Source organism: Mobula hypostoma, chromosome 13, assembly GCF_963921235.1.
Source record: "Mobula hypostoma chromosome 13, sMobHyp1.1, whole genome shotgun sequence".
In the NCBI taxonomy this organism is placed as follows: Eukaryota; Metazoa; Chordata; class Chondrichthyes; order Myliobatiformes; family Myliobatidae; genus Mobula; species Mobula hypostoma.
Window position 1 is genome coordinate 44,777,188 of NC_086109.1, and position 13,445 is coordinate 44,790,632.

The 13,445-nt window shown below is 40.3% G+C and overlaps 1 protein-coding gene across 2 annotated transcripts in view; it reads right to left on the reverse strand.

Annotated features, from left to right (window-relative positions):
* LOC134355559 (tetraspanin-18-like) overlaps positions 1–8,406 on the reverse strand; it is a 167,894-nt gene extending 159,488 nt beyond the window's left edge. The window contains exon 1 of one of the 2 annotated variants that reach the window (XM_063065594.1): positions 8,259–8,406. In XM_063065594.1, coding sequence (XP_062921664.1) covers positions 8,259–8,406 — 148 coding nt within the window. The remainder of the gene's footprint in view (positions 1–8,258) is intronic. The other variant, XM_063065596.1, reaches the window with a different exon arrangement.
* Between the last annotated feature and the right edge of the window lie 5,039 nt (positions 8,407–13,445).

Genomic DNA, 13,445 nt, shown 5'->3' on the forward strand with positions numbered 1-13,445 from the left:
TGTAACATGGTTAAAGGGATAAGTGCATGGAGAGAGATCAGTAGGGAAGGACAGCTGGACAAAGGAGTCATAGAGAGAGCAATCCCTACATAAATCGAAGAGGGGAAGGGGAGGGGAAGATATTCCTTGTGGTGGGGTCCAATTGGAGATGGCAGAGGTTGCAAAGAATGATATGTTGCAAGGAAGATGCAGAGAATGATACAGCATGTCATTCTTTCTTTCCAGTCCTGAGGAAAAGTCTCTCTCTACCCAAAACAGCAACTGTCCATTTCCCTCCATAGATGCTGCCTGACCCACTGAGTTCGTCCAACATTTTGCGCATTGCTTGGATTTCCAGCTTCAACAGTCTCTCTTGTATCCCTTCTAATCTCTTACTATTGCAAAATACACTGCTTTTATACTCGCTTTTTACAAAGGCACATGACCTTACATTTTGCTGCTTTATATTCTTTCTGCCATGAGCTTGCTGATTCACCTAGTCTGTCTATACCTCCCTGAAGCCACTATCCCTCCCCTTTACAGCCTACACTGCCACCAGCAACCTAGCAATCTGAGGAGCTTGATATATTATATAATCCTTTCTTCCATTCTGAATCCTAGGACGACAGGACTGTAGTGTGAAGAGAGATAGGGATATTATTTTTGATATGCAAATGACAGGGAAATGATCTGAACCTTATAAAATCCTGAATGGACTGAGCAGATAGATGAAGGAAGGATGTTCTTGATGGTGGGAGGTCTAGCAGTAAGGGTTACTGTCTAAGAATAAAGATTTAGCCATTTAAGACTGAGGTCAGAAGCAACAAGCCTACCAACTTGAAAATGACCTAATTATTTCTAAATTCTGTTTTCTTTGCCATGTTGATATATTATCCTCAATACTGTGTGCTCTAATTTTGTTCAGTAATCTGGCACGCAGCAACTTATCAAGTCACTAGACTTTCAGAAGTCTAGACACATCACATTGTATCCATTCTATTAGCAATTCCATTGGCTTTCTCATTTCCCTTTCATAAATTCTGTTTGCTTGAAACAAGAAAACTCTTGAAAGGACTAGAAGGCTGCAAATCCAGACTAAATGAGGATTTGAAAAGAATTAATGTCAGTAAAAAGCCAATACTTCCAGAGCACCTTTGATAAGTCAATGCACGTGAGATTAAGTTCCTCGCCACTTTTTCATTCACCAAAAGGATTTCTCCTCTCTCAATCTGTAAGGGACCCACATAGTCTTTTCCTTTTTATATATCTATAGAAGTTTTTACAATCAGCTTTTTATGTTCTCATCTGTCCTCTCTTGAATCTACTTTCCCTTTTGTTATCTGTGCCTTTGTCCTCACTTGCTGAATTTTGAGATGTTCCTAATCCTTGGGTTTTCTGCTTTGGTTTGTTATTGTCATAAGCCTTTTCCTTTGATCTAATAGTGATTTTTCTTGATAGTCATTGATTGACCATTTCTTCATTTGTTTTTTTGCCTCAAAGTATACGTTACATATAAACTATGCATCATTGTCATATTGCTTCATGTAGCTTTCCAATCTACCACCAAGTTACACATTATGCCCTCAGAGTTTGTTTTACTCAGATTTAATATCCTTGTTTCAGATTGAATTGAATCTCTTCTAAGATTTGTATAAACTGAATCAGCTGAACATATGTTAAGTTCCATGTATGTACTGACATCACTCAGCTCGAACCCAATATTCCTCCCTTCTCATTGTCTGTCTGCTTCAAGCAGCATGGATAGAAAGGAATGAATAGTTGACATCTTGGGCTGAGACCCTTCATCAGAACTCCACCACAAACACAGACACTGACTTATTTATTTATTCATTGATAAAGCCACAGTTATTGCCCATCTCTCACAGCTCTTTGTGAAAATAATGGTGACAACTAGCTCGGCCTCTTTTTAGACTCAAGCACGTGGGTGGGTCTGAAGCTCATATACTCTAGACTTAATAAGGACTACAGATTTTCTTCTTTTGAGAGCAGTATTGAACTACAGAGGTTTGGACAACTAACTGATCATTTTAATATTACATATCAGTAAACAAAATTAAATCCCACAGCTGCCATGTTCAGACATGTTAGTCCAGAGACCTGGATTGCTGGTCAAGTGACTTAACCATTGCATTATCACTTGTCCCCTGTTCCTTGCCAACAAATTTGTCTCTTTGGAAATTGTCTCATTCTGAATCAGGCGACTGACAAACCTGGTGTTGTGTTTGAGTCTGCCTGTGTGTGGGCTCAATTGCCAGCATGTTTTGCTTCACTCTGCCTAAGTTTATTAGTGGCTGGATTGTTATATACTCTTACTAACTTTAGATTTTATTTCCATGCACTCTTAGCTGGTCTATCGTTTTCATCCCATATAATCTTGAGGTCATCCAAAAGCCTGCTGTTCAAATTATAACTCATTCCAAGTCCTGGTTTCTTCATCGTTCTGAGTTTGACAACCTGTGCCAAATCTTCCTCTTCCGGCTTACTATAGTTATGACCTTATTCCTCCCCATCCCTATTATCTACAACTCTGTAACATTCCAGGATATCTGAAACTCTCTAAATGCAACCTTTTGCCTCACAGTATTACTTGTGCCCATGTTTCGAGCAGCCAAGACCATAAGTAAATTATTGTCCTGCTAATTCTTTCCTCCCTTTCTTCTTCTTTAGGCATCTGTTAGTCTCATGAGACCATAAATTTGGGCCTTGGAAGGTTTCCAGGGCGCAGGCCTGGGCAAGGTTGTATGGAAGACCAGCAGCTGCCCATGCTGCAAGTCTCCCCTCTCCATGCCACCAATGTTGTCCAAGGGAAGGGCATTAGGGCCGATACAGCTTGGCATTGGTGTCGTCGCAGAGCAATGTGTGGTTAAGTGCCTTGCTCAAGGACACAACACATTGCCTCAGCTGAGGCTTGAACTAGTGACCTTCAGATCACTAGACCGATGCCTTAACCACTTGGCCACACGTCAACACTGCTTAAGGTCGAAAGCTGGAACAAACCTTTTGGCTCTCTATCCCATTATTCCTATATATGATAGGCTAAATTTTGCTTGATAAAGTTCCTGTGATACTTTACATCACAGGTTCCATGGAAATATAAGTTTTGATGGTGGTGCTGGGTAGGCAGTGAGCCCTAGTCAATGCAGTCTCTACTCAGCCATACGTTGAAGTTTAGAATGGGTCAGTTTACATAAATTGGAAATACTTTTCCATCAAAGTATCTGCTAAGATTTGGTTGAAAAATCAGACCTTAGATCCAGCTCAACAATCAATGGGGATAAACTGCACTGGTTCCTCCCAATTACTTCACAAGCACGACTTTTGTGAACACATTTAAAATATTGCCACACAAGGTGGTCAGAGGAAATCTCTGTTCCCCTGTATTTCCACCCTCGGTTCACGTAACGAATGAAATTCGTGTGAAATGTAAGGTGGACCAAAATCTATTGTGTTGCAATTAAAGGTTAAGCTCATGGCCAAAGAATAATTTACCTTAAATAAACAGCAGTTATTTTGATCACAGAAATTACTTTAATCATGTGTACTATTGTCTAAATGTTAGACTGTAAAATTGACGTTTTTCAGAGGTAGGAAGGGGTATGTTTGGAGAAGTAATTTTCACAGTGAGTATGTTTTGAACATTTGCCAGTGAATATTATGAACACTTCCCCAGGGAATGCTTTTCTCTCCCTTCAGAGTTTCCAAGCATATACATTTCTCATCACAAGACTGAGAAATCTGGCATCCACTTCAACATCTGTAACTGTTTTAGAAATGCATACAAAATAGTCGGGCAGGAAATAGTTTTGAAATGATATGGCAGGCGAAGCACATTTCAGCACTAAATTGCATAGTTTACTAAATTACTTCTTAGAGCAGAGGCTTCGTGGTGTGGATGTCCACACAAAGAAATCTAATATTGGCACTTGAGCTTACAGCACTGTAGAAGTTTTAACCTCACATTTGTCACATGTTTTTAAACCACTGCACATCCCCAATTGAGCAGATGGGATGATGACAGAAAAATAAATTGGCAATGCTTTGTTACTTGCACATCAACATTTATGTAATCAAATCTTTCCTTCATGCAGTCAACCATCCAAACCAAGGATCCTGAAAGGAATACGAGCATATATCCATCAGTTTCACAAACCCTCGCTCAACAATTCACACACATCTACACAGGCACTTGAATGGCCAAGGCATTAAAAGCAGTGGAGCTAATGGGGGTAAATACAACTAATATAGATGGGTGCAATGGTCATGGATGTGGTAGGTTACGGGGCCTGTTTCACTGCTCCAGTCTATAATTCTCTTTATAACTTTTCACTCTGGTACCCTCAGGCATTTCCTACACCTCATTTAGATGTCCATTGGATCGACATTCTGAGCAACATTTTGCAACTTGTATCTTTGTTTTCTCGCTATCTATCCTCATTAATCTACCAACCAGATGGCTTCATCAGCAGTGTGTTACCATGGCAACTCAATGTTCCTCTTGCATTATCCATCGTTCTCACACACTCTTTGCAACTTAAAACTAATTTGTTTTCTGTCTCTCCCAGCTCTGATGAAGGATCTTAGACTTGAAATACAAGTTATGATTCTCTTTTCACACATGCTGCCTGATGTGATGAGTGTTTCTAACATTTTCTGTTCACTTACATCAACGTTTAGTACCGCAGTCACTCTTTGTAATACATGGGAAATGTGGAAGGAAATTTGTGTAATGCCCCACAAAGCGAATAATGCAGCAATGGTCTTATTCTACAGTTGTTAATTGAGTGATCAATTTTGGCTGAAATAATGTTCTTCTCTCCCCCCAACCCAATGCTGAGGCTCTCCTTCAAAATAATTACAAGGGTTTATTTTTCTTACAACAACTGAGATGGCAAACAGAGTTTTTTGTTTGACATTACACATGGAAATAGCACAGTGTACAATTACATCAAAGATAAATACAGTAACAATTACATTTGAAGGTAATAAACATCTCAAGATCTAATGAACAACTTGGATGTTCAGTCAGGAAATAAGGGAGAGACAAAGAGATTGCAGATGCTGGAATCTGAAGCAACAAGTAATCTGCTGGAAAAGCTCAGTGAGACAAGCAGCTTCTGTGGGAGGAAAGGGATTGTCAATGTATTTGGTCTAAACCTGTATCCTGATGGAAGGTTCAACTCGAAATGTCAACAATTCCTTTCCTGCCACAAATGCTGCTTGACTCACTGTGGTTTTTCAGCAGATTGCTTGTTACTTCAGGAAGCAAGGGCTTTGGGCTGTTGCTTGAATCTTAGTTAAGAAAGTGGGCCTTGAAAGAATGAGGGATAGGTAGATAAATGATATGGTTTAGAAAGATAATCTTAATGTCCAGGAACTCACTGTCTGTGACAAAAGGAAAAGTATGTGCAAAGGCCAGAGTGAGAACAAAAGAACTGACATAGTTACAGAGTTAAATGAATAAGGCCATACAGCTTCTGAAAAAATAAGGATTAAGATTTTAAATCGAAAATATTAGTGCTCAAAGGTTAAGTTAGGAAGGACATGGCAACAGCTGAATGAAATACATAGCAAAGCTTTATGTTTGATGGAGGTGTATACGTTTGTGTGGAGAGTGCTGGAGTTCTTAAGTAAGAAGTTGTAGAGGCAAAAACAAAAAGTTCAAAACAAAGTTGAAACAGTACAGAGAGAGATAGCAAAGGTATGGTCTTTTTGGAGCAGATATGAGACCACACAGCATATCTAGCTGCAAACCATCCAGCTGAGTCGGAGACTGTGACCCAAAGGGAGCTGTCACTGATGTAGAGCATGTTGATAAGAAGTGCAAGCATGCTCTCAGCTGTGATTTGATATTCTACTGAATTCAAACCGCTGAGGTGTTTCATTCTACTGCTGAAACATACACATTGATGTGTATGATCTTCGTGTTGCAATGATGCCTATTGCCTCACTGTCTAGTTACAATCTATAACTTGATGACATCTAGTGGCCTTGGGAGAGTTTTCACCATTAGGTAATAAAAAGCAAAAGATTTTTTAAAATCTGCTAATCTAGAATAAAACGAAAAAATACTGGAAGGGTCAGAATTCGTTGTGGCCTGATATTTCATGTTAGTTGATATTGATCCTTCATTTCCCTTCCGATTTTTGTCACATCATTCCAGAAAATCAAGTACTTTTGCTGAAGAAACGAATGTATGTGACTCGGAAAAAAATTATGTCCCAACGTTTTTCTCCAACTTCTTTCAGACTGTTCTCAGTAGCATCATATTAATGCCCTCAATTCCCAGAGGCCCAGTTACTCCAGACTCCCAATCGTCCTAGACCTCAGTCCTTTGCTCAACATCTGTTATCAGAACTTTATGCCCCCCAGTCTCTATGACTCCTCAATTGGACTGCTCCCAAATCCATACTCTCCACCACCCTGATCAGCCCAGACCTTGGCTCCCAACGTTCCAATCACTCTGACACTGTGAAATACCTGACCCCCATATTCAGCCTGAATGCCAATGTCCCAAACTCTCCAAATCACTTTTTTCACTCCAATCATGCAGAAATATCCAGCTGGCCAGCAGAATCCACTGTCATCCCCAAACTCCCAGGCCTTGCCCCAGACCCAAACCCAGAACCAGACCCAGGCCTAGCCCTAGACCCAGACCCAGATTCTTTCACCTCCTTCTCGGGATACAAAGGGAAGAATAACTGAAAAAAAAGGCAGCACCCAAGGACTACATTGCTGGCAACATCAGAAGCCCTGTAAAATAATCACTAGCATTCCAGGAAATTACCCTATGATGAGCCTATTGTACACACATTAATTTATAAACAATGGAATCTTAAATCTGATATTTTAAGAAAAGACATTTAAAGAAACAAGACACCAACTAGTAAATTTTGATAGAAAGAAGATTGATTAACAGTTACCTGTAATTATGTTGTCAGAAGTGATCCGTACAATAACTACTAGCCCCTATTATTTATAACTTGTTTATTAAATGCAGCTAGAATACCATCACAGAAACACAGTAAAATTCGTCACATTCAATGCTTATCAGTGCAGAAAGCAAGATGTCATTTTCCTAAACATAATGGCAGTGCAGAGCAACTCACACAACATATTTTGAAAAGTTGTCTTTAACCAAATTTCAAAGGCTGACTTGCCTGAGCTTACGTAAATAATGGCAAGTGTCATTAGTCTCACTTTTACTTCCACTGTAACTTTTGACCAGAGGTTGGCTAACTTAAAGAGAAAAATTAGCACTTTAGGTGGAGTCCTTAAGCAAAACTGATCTTTTAGCTCACCACTTAACAGTTGAGACTTACATTTCTGTGGTCCTCATTATCTGCATGGAGACATCAGAGAGTAATAGTCAAGATGATGAATAGTAAAGCCATGAGGGAAAAGGGATACTGGAGTTGCCAAGGTTGAAGAGATTTCTTTTAAGCAGAAAAGAAAGAGATAAGAAAAAGGGAGGCTGCTCCAAAATGTGGGGCATTTGATGTCTGAATAAGTACTGCCTTTGACTGCTGGGATCCTGTGGATTCAGTAATAAGACAGCTACTGACACCGAACATAGATAAGAGGCTCAAAAGAGTTTTTACAGGCACAAAGGGTCAAATACTGTAAAATCCTTTAAATCTATGTGGCTGGGAAGACGGCAGAAAAAGAGTGCTTTGAGACCAGGTAGCGGTGTGAGGTTGCGGATGATGATATCGGCACAGAGGTGAGTGAATCTTGACAAGGGTGGAATTATGTGAGAATGAGTACCGGTAACTACAATTCTTACTTCAATTTTCAATAAACACGCAATGAAGTCCTTTACGTATCTGTTTAATTTCATTCTTTCCCCTTAAGAACTTTCACTTTAGAACATGGTTCTTTCACAACTGGGACTTTGGTTGTAAACTGTTGAAAACTTCAGAGTTGAACACATTTAGTCTTACGGTGTAACTGAAATAGCGACTGAAATATGAGTCATTCAATGTGTATATTAGGAGTTATGTTTTAAAATAAACAGACTCAAAATAAGGGTCTTAGGTTACAGTATTTAATAAATTCATACTTAAACATCTGAACTGTGTTAACCTGACAGATGGAAACATCATGAGATGTCTATGAACAGCTTTTGTTTGCTTTTTCAATCTGCCTTGCTTGTCCCACAGCAACAGCCATCCCGTCCAACCACAAACTCTACTTTAAAGTTAGCGATGCATACTATCGACTAACAGCTTGCAACAATAAATAACACAAACATAACTCACCTGCAGTGCTAGCCTTGTTAAAATCAGATGCTTGTAGTAAGTCGGATTTCTTTTGGCTCCTCACGATTTGCCTGTATGTTCCACTGTTGCTTGAACTCGTCTGTGCCATAACTAGCTCCAAAAACATCTGGGAAATAAGCAGTGCCATAAAATAGATTTGTTTGGCCTGCTCACTGCTGGGACAGTGGAAAAGACACGTGACACAGGAAATGATTCAGTGCAATTCCAACCTCAAAAAAAATTACTGCAGAATCCAGCTATTTCTTAGCTGTGGTCTTATATCAGACTTACTTTATAAAGATGAATACTGGTCAAAGGATTTGTGGTAAAATTGCTTTGTTATTTTTTTCTGTCCTGAAGTCTCTTGAACCATGGTCAAATTATAACCTTGTGCCAACTGGATGGAATAAAAAGTTCTGGAAGAGAAATTCAATTACGTAGTACTTTCTTTTATGTGCTTTGTGACTGATTAGAAGCAGAAAATCTGTCAGAGTGGGCAATGTGAAATTGAACCCTGGACTTCCTGGACATGATGCGCTTCCCTGTGGAAGTTGCTGGGTGCAGACTAATATTGTCTATCATATTGACCCCAGTGCTGATGGATTGGAATGGGTATGTTTTCTGAAGACATGATGGCCTGACTAATCATAAATTAAAGGGACATACATTATCTGAGCTGCGGCTGAGGAGCGTGAATGATGAAGCCTGCTACGATGGACTATAAATCTTCCAGAGGAGGCAATCTTTCTCAGGAGTGGCACCACCATTCAGGTTTGGAGCGCAGTTGTGTGGAGTGGAGTGGAGTGGATCGCTGATCCACTCCTGGTGATTTGAGCATTCCACTGAAAACCACCTCTGTAAGAACTCTCCCCATGCCAGAAAATGCTACTAATGACTTTGTAAAGTCCATGCCCCCTTACACATCCTGCTCTTGAGAAAATTGCTTCTTTGCAGCACTACAAGGAATGGGTTCCATGCAGATTTAGCACCTATTTCTATTAGGATTAAAACTTCTCAGCCACAAATTCCGGATGCATGTAACAAGCTCTTCAGTAGATTCAAGATTGTTTGATTGTGTAACAGTACACAAGTCCTCCACGAGGACCACAACATGTCATGGCTTGGAGGCTTGGGTGACTCAATGACCCGGAGAGCTGGGCTGGCTGGAGTCAAGGCTTAATGCTTTGGCTCCTGGTAGGATCACTCATGCTAAATAGGTCAAAACATACAGGCCAGACTAACAGTGGTCCACTGGCCTTCCAGGTTTGGGGTTCAGCTCAGAGCTAACAACCTTGACTGGTAAAACAAAATTGTTACAGAAACAGCAATGAAGAATCCTTCTACATCTGAGTACAACAGTATTCCCAAGTCTCCACCTGGGACTTGCAGGACTGACAGTGGTGAAAACCAAGAAGCTACCGGCATGATGAAGGAACCCCTGAATACCGCCAGAAATGGAGGACCTTCATTGCTGCCCTAAACGCCAGCGGCGTAACAGGTAGCAAGTACCAGCACACAAGTATGAAGTAATTGTTACTCTGGCTCCAATGCAGCACAAAGGAAACAATATGCTGAAGGATAATAATATAAAATATAAATATACTGTAAATATATAAGATAACTTATATACATAGATTGATTGTATGTCCATAAAGTGATGCTAGGTACATAAGGTGCCTGACAGGAAATGTTCAAGCAATGGAGGTTGGGGTTGTGGAGGGTGGGTTAGTGAGTGGAGCTTTTGAGCAGCTTTACTGCTTGGGGAAAGTAACTGTTTTTGAGTCTAGTGATCCTGGCGTGGATGCTACATAGCCTCCTCCCTCGGTGGGAGTGGGACAAACAGTCCTTGAGCAGGGTGGGTGGGATCCTTCGTGATGTTTCTGGTGCTTTTTCAGCTCCTTTCCGTACATGATGGCAGGTAGGCTGGTGCCAGTGATGTGTTGGGCAGATTTGACTACCCGTCATCCGCTCTGCTGCAGTGCAGTTGCCGTACCGTGCAGTAATGCAGCTTATTAGGATGCGCTCTACTGTGCATTTGTAGAATGGCGTGAGTGTACTATAGACATGCATAGTCTAGCTCTCTTCAGCCTTCTTAGAAAGTCGAGGCTTTGGTGAGCTTTCCTGATTGTGTAGAATGTGTTCTGGGACCATGACAGGTTGTGCAAGATATGCACTCCCAGAAGTTTAAAAGTGCACCCAGCTTCTACTGCTGTGCTATCAATGTAGAGAGGGCTGTGAGTGTTGCAAGTTCTCCTGAATCAATACTCAGCTCCTTTCTCTTGTTGGCATTGAGTAATTGGAAAGAGGAAAGACAGTTCTTGAGTGAAGAATTTTTTGCCCCTTTAATCTACTCAAATATTTAGATGGAATATTCTGCAGCATAACACAGCATAACCATTAATACCCTTTATCTGATTATGACTAAAAACTTGAAATAAAAAACAAAAAACGTTGGATACACGCAGAAGGTCCGGTTGTGGAAAGAGAAACAAAGTTAATGTTTCAGGCTAAAGACCTTTTGTCAGAACTATTGAGTTTTATGCCTTTTCTGTTTTTATTCCGAAGAATCATTAAGCTACATTTTTAAATTTTCTGTTGACTAATCTCTTGGGAGAAGTTTGCTCATTTTTAGTTTTGTGAAAAAAAATGCCCAGAATCTGAACTCTAGATAAAGTTTTTCACTCAAAAACTCATTTTTGTGAGTTCTGACTGGTTTGTTGCAAATTTCCAACATTTTTTTCTTTCCCTTGCAGATTCCCAGAAGCCAGTTCTTTTTTCATCACAACCTGTCAAATAGCTATAAAGAAGTCCTTGCAAGATGGTTTCTAGATATCCAGGTCCAGAGACACCACAGCACAAAGCATTTATGAATGTAATCAATTCCATACTGGGCAATGCTTCTATCGGTTGGGGCATTGATTCGCAAGGAAATATGGAAGGAAACTGCCTTTTAAACTCACAGGAGTACATAGGCCATCAGCTTTTTGCTGTTGATGTTTCTGTAGCAGGCAATTTCTTTTTTATGAGGTCGAGTTGCTAGCTCGACGCTCAACCCAGCACGGATGGAAAGCGTGCCTGGGGAGCCGGCTGGGTTCGAACTCGGGAGCCTTCGCTCCAAAGTCCAGCACTGGTGCCACTATGCCACCAGCCGGCCAACAAGGAAATATCGCTGCCTCAAAAATCCCCTCCAGGTCATGTACAATTCTGATAAAGACATACATTGCCGCCCCTTTGTTGTCACTGATGCTACTTATTTGAAATTGGGCTGTGAACAATGCTAATAAGTTTTAATTACTATAATAACTGTACAATACCAGGACCAACAGCAAAGCACATGGTTTTAAATATACGTATGATGTAATGGCATCTTTAAAACAAGTGCTTGAACACTCTCCACATGTGTATATTGTCACTACAAATTCAGTCTACTGACTGGCTTCCTCAATAATTTCATGTCTGCAACTCCTGTATATGTTGGTCTCAAACATTGCATTGACTCATTGAACTGGCCTCCATTCTGTGACTTAATGTACGAGTACGATTGCTTGCTGAGTTGGTAGCAAGGTTCTTATCTCTAGCCGTCTAATACATTGGGATTGCTGACAAACTTGATTTCTGCCAGCTGTGCATATAGGACTTGGAAAGGTGACAACTTATGGTATTCAATGTGAATTATCTCATTCAGATAATCGTATCCATTAGCTAAAACTACTGTTGGAATTGCTCACTTGTTCTGAGTTACTTTTTGCAAATTTCATGAACTTTTCCACTCGGCACTTCAAGGAGTGAAAAACAAACCTTGTACAATAAATTGCTTTAGTATGAAACAATCCATTTATGTGCTTTGAGTGCATAGATATTTTTGAAAATGAAATTATATTTGTACAATAGTACGCATTGTCATGATATTTGAATTTATTTTTCTTTTAATTGAGATATAGTATGGAATAGGCCCTTCAGGCCCTTTGAGCCATACTGCCCAACAATCCCCGGTTTTAATCTTAGTCAAATCATTTACAATGACCAAATAACCTACCATCCCGTACATCCTTGGACTGTGGGAGGGAACCTACACAGTCACGGGGAGAGCATACACACTCTTACAGGCAGTGGTGGCAATTGAACCTTGTTCATCTGCACTGTAAAACATTGTGCTAATGATTACACTACTAAGCCATCCCATGTATATCTGTGTGGACACTAAGACCCAGTTATGTTTCAACCTTCTGAGCCAATCTTGGCTGAACAGAACAGGGCACCCAGTATACTCAGTAACATGGCAAAATAATACACTATCATTTTAGCATATCATACTTTGGCTCTGACCCAATATCTTAAAAGCTACTTATGAATAAGGTTTGAGACCGGCCATGCTATTTGCTAAGAGTATGTGACTACATTTCTTTTCATGTACAATGGATTCCATATAATTGGAACATGAGAGAGGAGCTAGTCAAAGATCTTTGAAGGGGACACCAGCAGAGATGACAGGAGAATAGCAGTAGCTGGAGTTTCTGGGGGCCATTTGGAAGTCGTAGGATAGATACTTCCCAGGATGAAGAAGTATTCTAAAGGGAGGATGAGACAAGCATGGGTGACAAGGGAGGTCAAAGATAGCATAAAAGCAAAAGTGAGGGCATATGATATAGCAGAAATTAGTGGGAAGTTAGGGTATTGGGAAAGTCTCTAAAATCCAATAGAAGGCAACTGAAATGCCCATAAGGAGAGAAAAGATGAAATATGAAGGTAAGCTACATAAAAAAGTTTTTTTTCAGATATATATCAAGAGTAAAAGTGTGCATATTGAACTGCTGGAAAATGATACTGGAGAGGTAGTAATGAGGGGCAAAGGAATGGTGGATGAACTTGATATAAGTATTTTGCATCAGACTTCACTGTGGAAGATACTAGCAGTGTGCCAGAAATTTGAGAGTCTCAGGGGGCATGAGTAAATGTAGTTGCTATCACTAAGGAAAGCTGAAAGATCTGAAAATAGATGTCGTCCGGATCAGATGGTCTACACCCCAGGGTTCCAAAAGAGGTAGCTGAAGAGACTGTGGAGGTATTAGTAATGATCCTTCAAGAATCGCTGGACTCTGTAATGATTCCGGAGGACTGGAAAATTGCAGATGTCACTCCACTCAATAAGAAGGGATGGAGGCAGAAGAAATGGAAACTACAGGCCAG